The sequence below is a fragment of the Mytilus californianus genome, unplaced genomic scaffold (assembly GCF_021869535.1).
Source record: "Mytilus californianus isolate M0D057914Y unplaced genomic scaffold, xbMytCali1.0.p SCAF_12, whole genome shotgun sequence".
Lineage (NCBI taxonomy): Eukaryota > Metazoa > Mollusca > Bivalvia > Mytilida > Mytilidae > Mytilus > Mytilus californianus.
The window spans coordinates 60,991,375-61,009,251 of NW_026262604.1; the positions used below are offsets into that span (position 1 = coordinate 60,991,375).

General features: G+C 32.0%; 1 protein-coding gene across 1 annotated transcript in view; it reads right to left on the reverse strand.

The window, feature by feature from the left end:
- Nucleotides 1-3,952: 3,952 nt before the first annotated feature.
- Nucleotides 3,953-17,877, reverse strand: part of LOC127722150 (quinone oxidoreductase-like) — a 46,455-nt gene continuing 32,530 nt past the window's right edge. The window contains exons 7-9 of the mRNA XM_052229006.1: nucleotides 13,564-13,665; nucleotides 12,184-12,279; nucleotides 3,953-6,542 (exon numbers count right to left, since the gene is read on the reverse strand). Of these exons, the coding sequence (XP_052084966.1) occupies nucleotides 6,381-6,542; nucleotides 12,184-12,279; nucleotides 13,564-13,665 (360 nt within the window). The 3' untranslated portion in view covers nucleotides 3,953-6,380. The remainder of the gene's footprint in view (nucleotides 6,543-12,183; nucleotides 12,280-13,563; nucleotides 13,666-17,877) is intronic.

The window sequence follows — 17,877 nt, forward strand, 5'->3', positions numbered from 1 at the left end:
TTTAATCTTACGTTCTAATAATTTAAGGCACTCGAAGAAAAACTTATAACTGCCATAAATATTCAGATTGCCATTAACAATTTAATAAACGTTCAATAGATTTGTTAATTAAGCAATACTAAGCCGCTCATGTGAACGTCTTTCGTATCATAATAAAAAGACATATAGCTCCGTTTCCTGTCATGTATAGAAATCTTAATTAGGTCTAGGGGAACATGATTGCTTTATTAGGTTTTTATGGACTTGAACTAGCTTTCCGTAACTATGAGTATTCTAAGATCGATATTTAGTGTGTGTCTTTTGCCTTAATGTTAGTTATTTTGGTGATTCAAACCATTTCCAACTGATTGTTACAGTTTTTTCGTATATTCTGCTTTGACACCACTGTCCCAGGTTTGCGAAGGACTGGGTGCTCACAAATATGTCTAATTCCTCCGCATTTTATGTGTGCCTGGCCCAAATAAGAAGCTAATGATTCAATGGTTGTCGTTGGTTGATGTCTGTCATTCAGAAGCCAATGATTCAATGGTTGTCGTTGGTTGATGTCTGTCATTCAGAAGCCTATGATTCAATGGTTGTCGTTGGTTGAGGTCTGTCATTCAGAAGCCTATGATTCAATGGTTGTCGTTGGTTGAGGTCTGTCATTCAGAAGCCTATGATTCAATGGTTGTCGTTGGTTGAGGTCTGTCATTCAGAAGCCTATGATTCAATGGTTGTCGTTGGTTGATGTCTGTCATTCAGAAGCCAATGATTCAATGGTTATCGTTGGTTGAGGTCTGTCATTCTGGAGCCAATGATTCAATGATTGTCGTTGGTTGAGGTCTGTCATTTAGAAGCCTATGATTCAATGTTTGTCGTTGGTTGAGGTATGTCATTCAGAAGCCAATGATTCAATGGTTGTCGTTGGTTGAGGTCTGTCATTCAGAAGCCTATGATTCAATGGTTGTCGTTGGTTGAGGTCTGTCATTAAAAAGCCTATGATTCAATGGTTATCGTTGGTTGATGTCTGTCATTCAGAATCCAATGATTCAATGGTTGTCGTTGGTTGAGATCTGTCATTCAGAAGCCAATGATTCAATGGTTGTCGTTGGTTAATGTCGGTCATGTTTGTTTTCGTTTATTGTTTTGTCATAAATAATTCCGTTGGTTTTTTCCTTTGAATTGATTCACATTTTGTCTTGTCGGGCCTTTTATAGCTAAATATACGATATGGGTTTTGCTCATTGCTGAAGGTCCCACAGTAACCTATAGATGCTTAAATGCATGTCTCTTGTGGATAGCTGTCTCATTGGCAGTATACCACATAATTTATATTCAATGTTATTCCGTTAAATATAACATGAATTACAACATAGCCGGGTTGAAAGGTTCAAATGATGAGGCAGGGAGCCAATTAATACTAAATTTTAATTTTCTGATAAAGGTATCACAACATTAAACATGAAAAATATCTTCAATTTGTTTTGCTTGACAAAATTGTTATAGAGCATCACTGTCAAGACATTAACGTTTTGGATTTCAATGAACGTAATTTATGTCTTACTGGTAAATTATTAAGTCAGGAATTTCGTTACCATAAATTACTTAAAACATTTACTTAATTCTTCCATAGATATAAAGATTTGGTTTGGAAGTTTCGTTGTACCTGTAGAAAACTTATTTTTAACGGGATAGCACATTCTAATTTTTACGGAGATGTTGTTTACTGAGCCCGGATATTTAGTCAAACTTTTCTATCCTTTAAATAAACTTATTCTAAAAGGTTACCAATTCAACACTATAAATAGATCTTTGAACATTGTTTTTATTGGTATTAATATTGATTTTTTTAATCAGTAAATTAAAATCAAACTAACTATCATTTTTATATACATATGCACACTCATGGCTCTACAATCTGTCGATACCTGTATCTTGGCATTGCACATTTCATGTTTTTCTCTTGACTGTTAATGACGTCTTTACACTAAATCCATTGGATGTTGGATGTGTACCGATTGATATTTTAGTCTTAGATGTGTGATTTTTTTATTAGTTGTTATTGGCTTTGAACTAGCTGTCAGTAACAGCAAGTACTCTCAGATCTGTACTTAGGGTCTTGTTGTTGTTGGAATGTATAAGTACCGTGCCACGTCCACTCTGTGTTTTTGTTAGATGTATTTCTGCTTTGTATTGATCTGATGAGTTAAGCCCTTTGCAACTGATTTTTATAGTTTGTTCTTATGTTGTACTGTTACACCACTGTCCAAGGTTAGGGGAAGGGTTGGCGCGCCTTCAAGCTAGTTTAACCCCGCCACATTCTGTATGTGCCTGTGCCAAGTCAGGAGCATGTAATTCAGTGGTTATCATTTGTTGCTGTATATCATATTTGTTTTTCGTTCATTATTTTGTACATAAATCAGGCCATTTTAGTTTTCTCGTTTGAATTGTTTTACATTTGACATTTCAGTGCCTTTTATAGCTGACTATAAAGTATGGGTTATACTCATTGTTGAAGGCCGTACGGTGACCTATAGTTGTTAATTTTTGTGTTATTTGGTCTCTTGTGGAGAGTTGTCTCATTGGCAATCATACCATATCTTCTAAATATTATATTAAGGTGGTATCGGAATATGAAAAAAAATGATAGAATCTTTTCATACTTTGTCAAAATTTTGTGTACATTGTGATATATTCAAAAATATAAAAAAATGATAGGTCACCGAGCTTGTTTTCAAGCTACAGAGGGTGAAAAAATACACATTTTGTGTAGATTATACAAAGAAAAATCACCATAATGTGAATTGAAGAAAAACTAAATGATATAATTTTGAAATAAAATATGAGAAGATTGCTCTTATAATATGCTTGTAGAATATTTAAAGAAAAAATGTTTTTCCTGGTATAACATAAAATTGAAAAATTTCCTATCGATTTCTTTATAAATTGTGCTAAATTTCAGAGTTACAATGTACCTCTCCTTTAAATGCCAAATAAAAAATAGATAAAAATCAAGCAAAAATATTCTACTTTTGTAAAAGAATGATGTATTATACCTTAAAATCACATAAATTTGTTCATTTAAATGAAAATTCCTCTTATCAATCACAGTCCTGCATTGATATTTACTGACTTTATTAAAAATCTAGACCTATTGTGCTCTGCTATTTTACAATCCAAGATGACAGATGACATCCATACGATCTTAATTGTCGAAATTTGTTCATGTTACATGTACTTTATTGTACTCTTCTTCTCAAATGACATTAAATCATTACCTAAGGAAATTATAACCAGGAAGTATTATTGAAATACTACATTTTAATCCATGTAAATTAAAATTCACAAATGTTTGAAATGGTTTTTTCAGTAGTCTTCTCTGGGCACTCTGGCTTCCTTCACCAATGAAAACTGACCACCACAAAATAGCACAGTAATGCTGAAAGTGGCATTAAACACCAATCAATCGATCAATTAAAATGTTTTTGAATATTGAAGGAAATGAAATCAAATTGGTATCACATTTTGATGTCTTTCTTAAATTTGAATGTATTATTTGTGAATAGAATTACTTGACATTGCATAAAAAATTCTCACTTTTAGTGTATGTATCAGCAATTGCAATCATAAATACAGGCAATAGTTTTGAAATAATATTATTTTATGGTATAAACTTTCAGATCAATTACAAATCACTAAAAGAGAGGTGAAAGATACCAAAGAGATACTGTGGATTCATTAATATTTGTTGCATGCCAATTTCCGTGGATTGCGTGGCTACAGTGGAACCACAAATTTAAATGTTCAACGATTTACAACTTTTCTTAAGGAATGAATGCAGACTTTGCCAAAACAACGAAATTAAATATCCACGAAAATGCTGGTTTTTCTCAATCCACGAAAATTGGTACACACAAAAATAAATGCATCACAGTATTCAAACTTATAAGTCCAAAACAAACTAACAATGCCATTAACAATAATTTTTTTCTCCTTTTATTAAAAATATTATGCTATATAAAAGTCTATATAATTAATTTTACAATCAATAGTTCATTAAAATGATTCAATTAGATTTTCTTGGATATATTGCAGAAATGTTCAAATATATATTTGTATGTAAAGTCATGTAAAATTTTCTATTATTTTTGTTATTACTTAAGGAATGACTGTAATATTTTTTCTGTCTATGAAGAAATAACATCAAACATGTGGTGTACACTGAATAACCAACGTAGCATGTTATTTAAAAGTGTGCACCACATTATTGAGGTTATTTTGAATAGACAGAAAAAATATTACAGTCTTTCCTTATTATTTAATTCAAAATTCCATTTTTAAGGAATAAATCATGAAAAAACGTTGATGACGTCACAGTCACATGACAAAATCATGTCTATGAGCTGATAGACAAAAAACTTTCAGCCAATCAGAAGATGTGTTACATCCAAAATTAAATTATATAACAAATAATTAATGATACTGCTTCAATAGGACTCATGATTTTTACCTTAATTTGATAAAAATTTATCCTTGTAACATAAACTTAAGTAAATGTGCACATAGCTATTTCTTTTTATTTCAAATTATTGCTGAAATTGCATAACAATAACATATACATCTGAGGAATACAGGATGAAACTCACAATAAACATTAAAAACTTGACTAGAAAAATTTTGAAAATGCTTTTGGTGATTACTCGTTGACACCCAATAGAGGCCCCCTGATACTGACATGACTTCTACTTAGGTTAAATTTGGCTTAAATTTTGAGCTTATCCGACATACTTATAATATAATATTGGTACATGTGACATGTTTTAAAATTGGATTATCTCCCATTAATCACTAAATCTCAATTAAAGTTAAGATATGTTCAAGTCATTATTACAAATGCATTTTACAAAAAATGTTTTATATGACAATATTGGTTAAATATAACTTATTTTGTACCTCAATATTTCTCTAATGGGCAATGTATGAAACTGAATTATTATCAAAAATAAGTTATTTTCAGTAGCCTCTTAAATAGAGTACTCACTTTTAAGACTTCAAAAAAGAACAAAAGCTCTGTGTTGAAGACCGTACTTTGACCTATAATGGTTTACTTTTATAAATTTTGACTTGGATGGAGAGTTGTCTCATTGGCACTCATACCACATCTTCTTATATCTAAATATATGAAAACTACATAGATTTATTTACAATTTCATTACAACTATATCTCAAACAACTTTCATTTTACTAGACCTTTGTCCATGTTGCCTCCTTTAAACATCAACTTTTTATTAAGAAAATGTATACTATATTCCTTTTGCTTCACCTATAATATTATCATGTTATATCTAATACCTCTGAGCAATAATGAAAAATAATAATTTATCAAAAATATATATCATAAACTTATTAATCATCAACAAATAACAATGCTGAAGTCTTCATCCAGATACCTAGGTTAAAGGTCATGAAGGGCAAAAAGTGTATTGTAGAAAGTGAAATTAATATTATTTAACAAGGAATGAAAAATGATTTTGGACTTGAAAGATGCATGTTTTTGCTGATTTAAAAGAATGATGGCGATTTCCTCCTTTCAGCATAAAAAATATGAAATTGACCGACTGTTTGTTGTTTTGTCATTTCACTTTCTAACCTTATATCACGACCATCTTGGCACAGGAAGCTGGAGTCTATGCTGGGAATCAACAATTTTGTATAGATAAAGGACCACCCTTATGACATACAGTTCCAAGTTGAGACCACATGTTTTGTGATTCACAAAGCTGGCTTCTAAATCATGGGCTATGCTGATCTGTACAGGGTAACCAACCACATTGACCACTCAGAAACCCAAACCCCATGTTAAAAGAAGTTGACAAACAATTCACAGGAAATTATCCTTCACAACCCTCAATCATGAATTTCTAGATTTGATACTTTAAATTCAAAACTTCTTACTAAAACTTTTTATAGGCTCTTTTTTGGTCATATAGCTCTTCAACTGTTCCCTTCTTATACATCCTTAAATATTTGGCTTAACGCGTTCCTGATGAAGGTAGATCCAGCAAAGAGCTTCGGACACTGGAAATTTATAGCGTGTTGTTTTCATTTCTATAAACATGATTGATTATTGCGATTTTTGAAAACATGAAACAAATGCAAGATTAATTATTGTGATTGCAGGAATTGCTACAAACAAATAATGATATTGAAATTAAAATGTGAGTTTTTACTTTAGTAAAACATATCCTATTACAATCATTTCTGAATTTACAATACCAATGATCATATCTTATAAAATCAAATATTACATATTGTTTTGATCACATTGTATTAATGTTTTTAAAAAGCTTCTAGCCTGAATCACATGTTCTATATAAATATAAAAACACAAGTTTTCCTAATTATAGTTTAATGACTAGTTTTCCCTGGGTACCAGTGTTATTAATTACATCATTATGAGCTGCAGATGACTGGTTTAAACTGTATTCCTTTCCTATATGTGGTTTAACCCAGCCCTTCTGCATACCAGTTTGTATGCTTGCATTCATTTCCTTCCAATCATCCTGTTACAATACAAATTACATATAGATATGTTAGTGAGAATTAAATATAGTATTTAAATTATTCATCAGGTTAATATGAATAAAAGGAGATTTGGGGTATAAATATATGAATATAGGTGTCAGACCACCATTTGAAAATCCCTATCTATTCAACCAAATTTTGCAATTTTCACAGCTTTCTAAATATTTTACCTTAAGTTTAACTTCATAGAAACCAGGTGTATCCTGAATTGTACATGTACCACCTTTCTACATGCCAATTTTCAACCCATGTTTAAATTGGAGTGGGTGAATTGGTTCATTTGTATGTTTCGGAGTTTAGTGTGACTTCCATTTCGCTGAAATAGTGGTTGCCTTGGGTTGTTTTCTGCTCTTTGGTCAGGTTGTTGTCTCTTTGACATAACACCGCATTCGCCAAATAACAAAAAATATGAAATTCCACAAAAACTGAAGATGTTTCTAAATTGGGAGAGGCTAAAGAAAATGTTGCATGGTTAAACTAGTTTTTTAGATCTCAAGTCTCCCCTGAATTCCAATGCCTACAAGGAGGATTAGGGATCTTACTGGATTCCAATGCCTACAAGGTGGATTAAGGATCTTACTGAATTCCAATGCCTACAAGGAGGATTAAGGATCTTACTGAATTCCAATGCCTACAAGGAGGATTAGGGATCTTGCTGAATTCCAATGCCTACAAGGAGGATTAGGGATCTTACTGGATTCCAATGCCTACAAGGAGGTTTAAGGATCTTACTGAATTCCAATGCCTACAAGGACGATTAAGGATCTTGCTGAATTCCAATGCCTACAAGGAGGATTAAGGATCTTACTGAATTCCAATGCCTACAAGGAGGATTAAGGATCTTACTGAATTCCAATGCCTATAAGGAGGATTAAGGATCTTACTGGATTCCAATGCCTACAAGGAGGATTAAGGATCTTACTGAATTCCAATGCCTACAAGGAGGATTAGGGATCTTACTGGATTCCAATTTCAACTGTAACATATATATATAATTCTTATATGATTTGCATATTTATAAATACTTGAATTGGATTGATCTGTTAGCATTTTCCCCTTGTTTTACATATTGATAGACCATGTCCCCGAAACTATTTTCCTAACCTTCACTGTGATCTATTCATGCACAATACAGATGCATGGGATCAAGGGTTCAAAAAAATTAAGATTGAAAAAACAATTACATAACTGTTATTTCTTTTCGTATGAATAAATAAAAAGAAATAATGCATTAAAGCTTGTAAAATGTATAAAATTACAATAAAATAAAATTCTGCACAATTTCATGAATGAGTTTGGCAAATTAACCCCATGGGAAAAATGACGTCATAGAAATAAAAACTCTCAAGCTAAAGATTATTCTGTGACTTGTACACTTTAAATTTGGATAATACCTCAGTAAAATGATGGTTTTTTAGGTAGGTGTTATTTCAATTTAGATTCTGTTGCATTAATGGAGCATTTGTGGATTTCAGAAAGTCATTTGGTGGTAAATAGTAGCTAATGAACCAAAAATTATTAATTAAAAATTGCAAATGTTTGGGTTGAGAATTAAATGGATTAAACACATTTTTTCTAGAGATTATTGATGTGTTAACTGGGTCGCTGACTCAAAAACTTTTCATAAATAATTTGTGAGTTAATCGCCCCAGTTTACACATCAATTACCTCTAGAAAAAATGTGTTTAATCCTATAAAATACTTATTCTTTTGAACTTTAATGTGAATAAAATTACAGATTACAAACTATATCTTTTTCTACATCTTCTGACATCCTTTTGAACACCTGTTGTAAATGAAATACTATATCCTACAATATCTCTGCCAACATTAACAACTGGCAAATACAACAAGATAAACACAGTGGCATGCCAAGCATACCCCCAAATTGTAATTCATTGTATTAAAACAGGAAGTTGGTTCTGACAGATCTAAAAAGCTACTAACCAAATGGAGAAATTTGTGATAACATATTTCAAAAGTTCTTGTAACATTTTGAAATCTTCAAATCATAAACAAACTGGTAGTAGGCGTCTTACAGATTTAACAAGACCAATACTGGGTCTGGACCTGTGTTGCTGCATGCACTAAATTGAGGTAACATGTATTTTAAAGCATAGCTAATATTAAAGAAAAAAAATGTGACTAAAATTTTCCTTGTACAATGACTGGTAAAATTTCAAAATATTAGCAAACAGGAAGAAGCTGCATGGGGCAGATTAAAATTTTATTACTCATTACATCTGGACATAATCAAGCTGCAGAAAAAAATGAATTATTCCCTTCAGTACGAGCCAATTAAAATTTGACTAAAAGTTTACTTGTACAATGAGTGCTGTAAAATTTCAAATGATTGGCAAACAGGAAGTGGCTGTAATCAAAGCCTTAAAGGCTGTTAAAGCAATTGCTGCCTAGTTAACACTACAAACTGCTCAGAGTCTGAAAAGACCAGTTTTTGTGCTCTACCAGTAAAGTCGAGCACAGATTTTACTCGACTAAACTCAAGATTGTCTCAACAGTACTTAATTGTACTTAACTGTACTCGACTTTGGTCTCGACTTTACTTAATGAGTCTGATTCAGTACTTGATGATCTTGGTGTAGTCTGAAATGGTCTCGACCAAGGCTCGACCAGTCTCGACCTGTCTCAACTATTCTTGACCTTCAAATTTAGTCTTGACTGAATCAGCCTATCTAACTAAATTAAATATTGATCTTACAAAAGTCCAGGTTATTTGGTAGTTGGTTCATTGCTGTTAAATTAAAGAAATTAATTAATAGGTAAAAAAAAAAGCAAAAGTTTTCAGTTTTGATTAAATTCAGATAGTCATCTTTAATTATTTCTATAACTTTTTCAAATCAACTTGGATTTTCATAAAACTATACAGCTATCTCAATTATACATTGATCTTACTGAATCCCAGGTTGTTATGTAGTTTGGTGTATTGCTGTCAAATTTAAGGATTTAATTAATAGGTAAAAAAAAAGCAAGAGTTTTCAGTTTTGATTAAATTCAGATAGTCATCTTTAATTATTTCCATAACTTTTTCAAATCAACTTGGATTTTTACAAAAGTCTACAGCTATCTCAATTATACATTGATCTTACTGAATCTAAGGTCATTATGTAGTTTGGTGTATTGCTGTCAAATTTAAGGATTTTATTAATAGGTAAAAAAAAGCTAGAATTTGCAGTTTCGAACTAAATTCAGATAGTTAACTTTAAATTTGTTTATTACTTTTTCAAATTAACTTGAATTTTCATAAAACTATACAACTATCTCAGTTGTATATTGATCTAACTAACTCCCAGGTTGACGTTGTTATGTTGTTTGGCATATTGCTGTCAAATTTAAGGATTTAATTAATCAAGGTAAAAAAGCTAGAATTTTCAGATTGGACTAAATTCAGATAGTTATCTTTAAATCTTTTTATAACTATTTCAAAGCAACTTGGGTTTTCATCAAAATCCACAGCTATCTCCATTATATAATTATCTTAAAATATACCAGGTTATTTGTTAATTTGGTTTATTACTGTCAAATTTAAATATTTAAATTATAAGTATCTGTCTGAATTTTGTCAAAACTGAAAATTTCAGCCTTTCCTATCTATTACCTAAGTCCTTAAATTTGACAGCAATACACTAAAATACAAAACAACCTGGCATTCTGTAAGATAAATATATAATAAAGATAGCTGAAAGATTGATGAAAATCCATACTGATTTGAAAAAGTTATGAAATATTTAAAGGTAACTATAAGAATTCAATGCAAACTAAAAAATTTAACATTTAAAATAAATTTCTCTTTAACTGACATGGCAATAGACACAATAAGATAAAGATATATATAAAAACAGATTTTTACATCCTTACATGATTCTCAGATTTATCAAATAGAGATAATTAAATCAAATTATCTTAAATGGTTTGGCATGTGTTTTTTTTTTCTTAAACCTAATTTTCCTAAATTCTTAAAAAAAACTACATAGGCTTCATGGTTACATACAATAGTTATATAATTATCTTTTTAATGAGGTATCAACAGCCAACAAAATCATTGAAATTGTTTAATAAAATTGAGAATGGAAATGGGGAATATGTCAAAGAGACAGCAACCTGACCAAAGAGCAGACAACACAAGAAGGCCACCAATGGGTCTTCAACACAGCGAGAAAATCCTGCACCCGTAACCTTATATTAGAAATATATCTATTTTTATAATTTGGGATATAGTATATATAATATATATCAAAAGCGGATAAAAAGTTAAAGAAATTAATAAAATTGTTCTTCTGATTAGTGGTGAAGTATAAAGTAATACCTCCTACCTGGGGAAAAGTTCACAATCAGACAATATTTTGTTCGTGTACAAATTCACAAAATCGGGCAGGGCGTATTAAAAAGAGTACATGGTGTCAGTCGGGAAAGCACGGGTAGACCGCCCTATGAAAACGATCAAACTGGTACGAGGTCAATGCTAGAGAGATCTATTTTTTAACCATCAAATGAAAAGACAATGGTCATGCATTGTGGAGGGTCATTATGACATTTGACATTGTTTCGAGATCTTGATTTTTATATTACTATAAAATGCGTAGTGATTTTAGGATAATTTTATGAAAGAACGAAGATTTAGTGAATGAACAAGAGCAACTTGACCTCTTTCAAAAAAGAAACATGACTTAAATAACATTAAACCGTATAAGGTATAATTCAGTCAAACTTTCAATATTAAATCAACAGCTGACATGTTTCAATATTTTGATGAAACGTCTCAAGAAGGAAATGGCAGGTATAAAAAATGCACTTTCTCACTTTGCCTTCTACGTTCCTTGATAAGTCAAACGGTTGTCCTCTTAAATACAAAAATACATCTACAAGAACATATGTTGAAACTTCACAAACCCACTGTTGTTTTCCAACTGTTTCAATTAATGTATTCCATTAGAAAACATACAGAGGATTTTTTGAATGACAGATGAGGAATCAGTTTTATCTGCTCAAAAACTTTGGCTTGATCCATCTGGGTCACAAAGATAGCTATATGCCATAGCATGAAAGCAATTGCTTTAAAAACTGCTTACTGGCAACAATTCAACATTTTGATACAAACCAAATATTAAAATCATTCCCCTTGATAGGAGCCAAGAAAGTTTGACAAAAATTTTCCTAGTGAAAGTGAATGCACGGCTGATGTCAAAATTGCTTACTCACTACAACTCAACATAATTAAGCTACAGATTAAATAAAAAAATAATCTCATCCCATAGAAGCCATGAAAACATTGACAAAATTTTTTTCCACCCAAGGTCTTTGGACGGATGGACAGACTGTGGAGCGGTTACTAGACCTGCTTTCGCCACACTCAACTACTTCAAGGTGCTGACCAATCTTTTCAGAAGTTCTGGAGAAATATTTCATAGAAATATCTGTTGGATGAACATACAGTCACAGACAAATAGACAGAAAAATGGACAGACTAACTGACAGTAAAAATACAAATATTGATGCTTTGATTTGAATATATACTTACTGGTGTCGAGTTCATCAATATAATACCTGTCATAATACATTATTTGGCCATAGTGAATCTGGGATTTATTTATAAATACTTACAGGTGTAGAATTCATCAAAATAATACCAGTCACAATACATTCTTTGGCCATAGTGAATCTGGGATTTATTTCTATAGAGCCTCTATTTCCAACAATCTGAAGGAGAAAAACTGATACAAACATGGGATCCAAATAACATCTCACAAATACTGTACTTTAAAGCTTATGCTTTTTTATTGCTTTTTCAGTTTTTGTATTAGTTGATATTAGCTACTGATTTAGATACTAATTTAAAATGCTGGGTTTACCGATAAATACAGTCAGGGTGGGTCTTTTCACCACTGAACACCACCGCACACCCCCGAACACCCCAAAAAACACCAACCACTAAGAAAAACAGTGATATTATACAATAAAACGATAAAATTACGTATAATTGAATCAATTTTTAGAATTTTTATGTGCATCATTTTTCTGTTAAAGTCGATAATCAATATAATCAATATAATGAAAAAGGTCTCCAAGTTCATCACTTTTTTTCCGGGATTACATTGTGTGTACAATATATATTTCAAATAAAATTCAAATATATTCATAATTAGTAATCAGTTCAAGTATCCTCGATCTCTGTTTATTGGTTAGATTTTGATATTTGTCTCTTTTCTTATTATATTTATCATGTTTATTGGTACAAATATTTTATAGGAGAAAAAAAAATGAAAAAAATAAATATTTGAGGTGTCCAGTGGCAGTGGTGGTTTGCGGAGTTGTGGTCTTATAAGACTCTCCTTTTCTGTTCGATGTAGATATTTGGTCTCTTAATCTTATTATTTGTTGAAGTAATAACTTAAATATTATATTTAGGTCACATTTATAACAATAAAAGATAAAAAAAAAAGATTTTGGGGTGTTCGGTGGTGTTCGGCAGTGTGCGGTGGTGTTCGGTGGTGAAAAGACCTACCAGCCCTGACAGACTTTATTTTGCGTGCAGTATGCTAATGTTCAAACTCTGACTTGAAACTAATGCTTATAAACTTTAATTTAATTATTTTTACAATATCAGTTATAAATTAACTTTTTTTCATATTTGCCATTTTTTTTTTAATATCAATTGATTTGGGATCATAAATACTTTTGAGAAATTTATCTTAAGCTTTAAATTGACAAGAACTTTTCCTAGTCATTATTCAAATATTATAAAATTTGCTCTGATTGTATTAGTCAATGTTTGCTCAATTTCCTCAATTGAAAAGTGTCATTTCATGGCTGTATAACCCATGAAAAAGAAAATTGTTTTAACTAAAACTGCATGTTTATAAAAGATCATGGATCCAACATTTACCGGTAATCCTGAAAATTGGAGAAACGTTAAAATACCATTTGATAATTAATTTGACCCTAAATTGTATGTTTTCCTCTGAAACATTATTTCTAACTTACCACTATTCTACCTTTCTTCTTTATCATATTTAAATCTTTGTCTAAGTTTACATTGGCTAACATTTCTATTATCATGTCAGGACCTTCACCTTTTGTTGCATCCTGAAAGTGGAAGGTATGAGAAACAACAACACATAACAATGTACAGTCAAACCTGTATATAAAGGTCACACCAGACACCATAGGTATGAGTAACAACAATACATAACAATGTACAGTCAAACCTGTATATAAAGGTCACACCAGACACCATAAGTATGAGTAACACCAATACATAACAATGTACAGTCAAACCTGTATATAAAGGTTTAACCAGAGACCATAGGTATGAGTAACAACAATACATAACAATGTACAGTCAAACCTGTATATAAAGGTCACAACAGACACCATAGGTATGAGTAACAACATTAAAAAATAATGTACAGTCAAACCTGTATATAAAGGTCACACCAGACACCATAGGCACAAGTAACAACAATACATAACAATGTACAGTCAAACCTGTATATAAAGGTTTCAACAGAGACCATAGGTATGAGTAACAACAATCCATAACAATGTACAGTCAAACCTGTATATAAAGGTTTCAACAGAGACCATAGGTATGAGTAACAACAATCCATAAAAAATAATGTACAGTAAAACCTGTATATAAAGGTCACACCAGAGACCATAGGTATGAGTAACAACAATCCATAACAATGTACAGTCAAACCTGTATATAAAGGTTTCAACAGAGACCATAGGTATGAGTAACAACAATCCATAAAAAATAATGTACAGTCAAACCTGTATATAAAGGTCACACCAGAGACCATAGGTATGAGTAACAACAATCCATAACAATGTACAGTCAAACCTGTATATAAAGGTTTCACCTGAGACCATAGGTATGGGTAACAACAATACATAACAATGTACAGTCAAACCTGTATATACAGGTCACACCAGAGACCACAGGTATGAGTAACAACAATACATAACAATGTACAGTCAAACCTGTATATTAAGGTCACATCAGAGACCATTGGTATAAGTAACAACAACACATAACAATGTACAGTCAAACCTGTATATACAGGTCACACCAGAGACCATAGGTATGAGTAACAACAATCCATAACAATGTACAGTCAAACCTGTATATAAAGGTTTAACAAGACACCATAAGTATGAGTAACAACAATCCATAACAATGTACAGTCAAACCTTATATAAAGGTCATATCAGAGACCATAGGTATGAGTAACAACAACACATAACAATATACAGTCAAACCTGTATATACAGGTCACACCAGAGACCATAGGAATGAGTAACAACAATCCATAACAATGAACAGTCAAACCTGTGTATAAAGGTTTCACCAGACACCATAGGTATGAGTAACAACAATCCATAACAATGTACAGTCAAACCTGTATATAGAGGTTTCACCAGAGACCATGGTATAAGTAACAACAACACATAACAATGTACAGTCAAACCTGTATATAAAGGTTTCACCAGACACCATAGGTATGAGTAACAACAATTCATAACAATGTACAGTCAAACCTGTATATAAAGGTCACATCAGAGACCATAGGTATGAGTAACAACAACACATAACAATATACAGTCAAACCTGTATATACAGGTCACACCAGAGACCATAAGTATGAGTAACAACAATACATAACAATGTACAGTCAAACCTGTATATAAAGGTCACACCAGAGACCATAGGTATGAGTAACAACAATCCATAACAATGTACAGTCAAACCTGTATATAAAGGTCACATCAGAGACCATAGGTATGAGTAACAACAACACATAACTATGTACAGTCAAACCTGTATATAAAGGTCACATCAGAGACCATAGGTATGAGTAACAACAACACATAACAATCTACAGTCAAACCTGTATATACAGGTCACACCAGAGACCATAGGTATGAGTAACAACAATACATAACAATGTACAGTCAAACCTGTATATAAAGGTTTCACCAGAGACCATAGGTATCAGTAACAACAATACATAACAATGTACAGTCAAACCTGTATATAAAGGTCACACCCCAGACCATAGGTATGAGGAACAACAATACATAACAATGTTCAGTCAAACCTGTATATATTGGTTTCACCAGAGACCATAGGTATGAGTAACAACAATACATAACAATGTACAGTCAAACCTGTATATAAAGGTCACACCTGAGACCATATAAAAAGTACCTTTCCATTGAGATTCTAAATGCATAAGGATAGCTACAGCTGGAAAATAAAGGAGAGGTTGACCTAATAAGAAAGTTTTGACTAATTAATAGAGGTAACTTTTATAGCAGGTTTCATTGTATTTTTAAGAACAGCTTTGTTCTACCTAGTTACAATAAAATGCTCCGCAGGGCGCAGCTTGATACGACCGCAGAGGTCGAACCCTGAACAGTTGGGGCAAGTATGGACACAACATTCAAGCTTGATACAGCTTTGCATTTGGATTGTGATTAAATATTTGACACAGCATAGGTTTCTTACACAGAATGAATGTGGTCTAAGAACTTAAAAATTTTAAATTGGATATTCAACTATTCTGGTCCAATATCCAAAATCTAAATATATGGTTAGATTCAGCATATCAAAGAACCCCAAGAATTCAATTTTTGATGAAATCAAACAAAGTTTAATTTTGGACCCTTTTGACATCAATGTGGACAAAGTTGATAATGGGGCCCAAAAATCAAAAATCTAAATACATGGTTAGATTCAGCATATCAAAGAACCCCATATATTCAATTTTTGTTGAAATCAAACAAAGTTTAATTTTGGACCCCGATTTGGACCAACTTGAAAACTGGGCCCATAATCAAAAATCTAAATACATGTTTAGATTCAGCATATCAAAGAACCCTAAGAATTCAATTTTTGTTAAAATCAAACTTAGTTTAATTTTGGACCCTTTGAACCTTTATGTAGGCCAATTTGTAAACGGAACAAAAAATTAAGAATCTAAATACACGGTTAGATTCGGCATATCAAAGAACCCCAATAATTCAATTTTTGATGAAATCAAACAAAGTTTAATTTTGGACCCTTTGGACCTCAATGTGGACCAATTTAAAAACGGGGCCCAAAATCCAAAAACTAAATACAGGGTTAGATTCAGCATATTAAAGAACCCCAAGAATTCAAGAATAAAACCCCATTGAAATTGGTCAAGAAATAAGCAATTTATACGAAGTATCTTCTTTTGCAATTAAATATTTCTTGCTATTGCGCAATACTGTACAATTGACAATTTCTTGCTATTGCGCAATATTGTGCTATTGGATATTTCTTGCTATTGCGCAATACTGTGCAATTGAAGATTTCTTGCTATTGCGCAATACTGTGCAATTGAAGATTACTTGCTATTGTGCAATACTGTGCAATTGAAAATTTCTTGCTATTGCACAATACTTATTATATAATAATTTACACATCCTGTTTGGTGTGTATCTCCTACCATATCATTATTATTTGCTTTTAAATATAAATCAGAAATAACCAACTTAAAATGGAAAATTTTAAAAGAAAAAAAAAAGGCAAAAAAGAAAAAAAAGGAAAAAAAAAAAAATCCCCCCCCCAAATTTTTTGAACCCCCTTATGATTCATCACCCCAAAACTCAATCCCAGCCTTCCCTTTGTAGTATGGTACCTTGCAGTACAATTTCAGAGAGATCCATACACTTGAACACAAGTTATTGTCTGGAAACTATAAAAATGTGTTTTTTGGCCCCTTTTTGGCCCCAATTCCTAAACGTTTAGGGCAATTACCCCCAAACTCAAACCCAGCTTTCCCTTTGTGATATGGAACCTTGTAGTACAATTTCAGAAAGATCCATACACTTACACACAAGTTATTGTCCTGAAACTAGAAAAATGCTTGTTTTTTGCCCCTTTTTTGCCCCTAATTCCTAAAATATTGAGGCAATTACCCCCATCATCAATCCCAGCCTTCCCTTTGTGGTATGGTACCTTGCAGTACAATTTCAGAGAGATCCATACACTTGAATACAAGTTAATGTCTGGAAACTAGAAAAATGCTTATTTTTTGCCCCTTTTTGGCCTCCAATTCCTAAACGTTTCGGCAATTACCCCCAAACTCAATTCCAGCTTTCCCTTTGTGATATGGAACCTTGTAGTACAATTTCAGAAAGATCCATACACTGACACACAAGTTATTGTCATGAAACTAGAACAATGATTGTTTTTTGCCCCTTTTTTGGCCCCTTATTCCTAAAATTTTGAGGCAATTACCCCCAAAATCAATCCCAGCATTT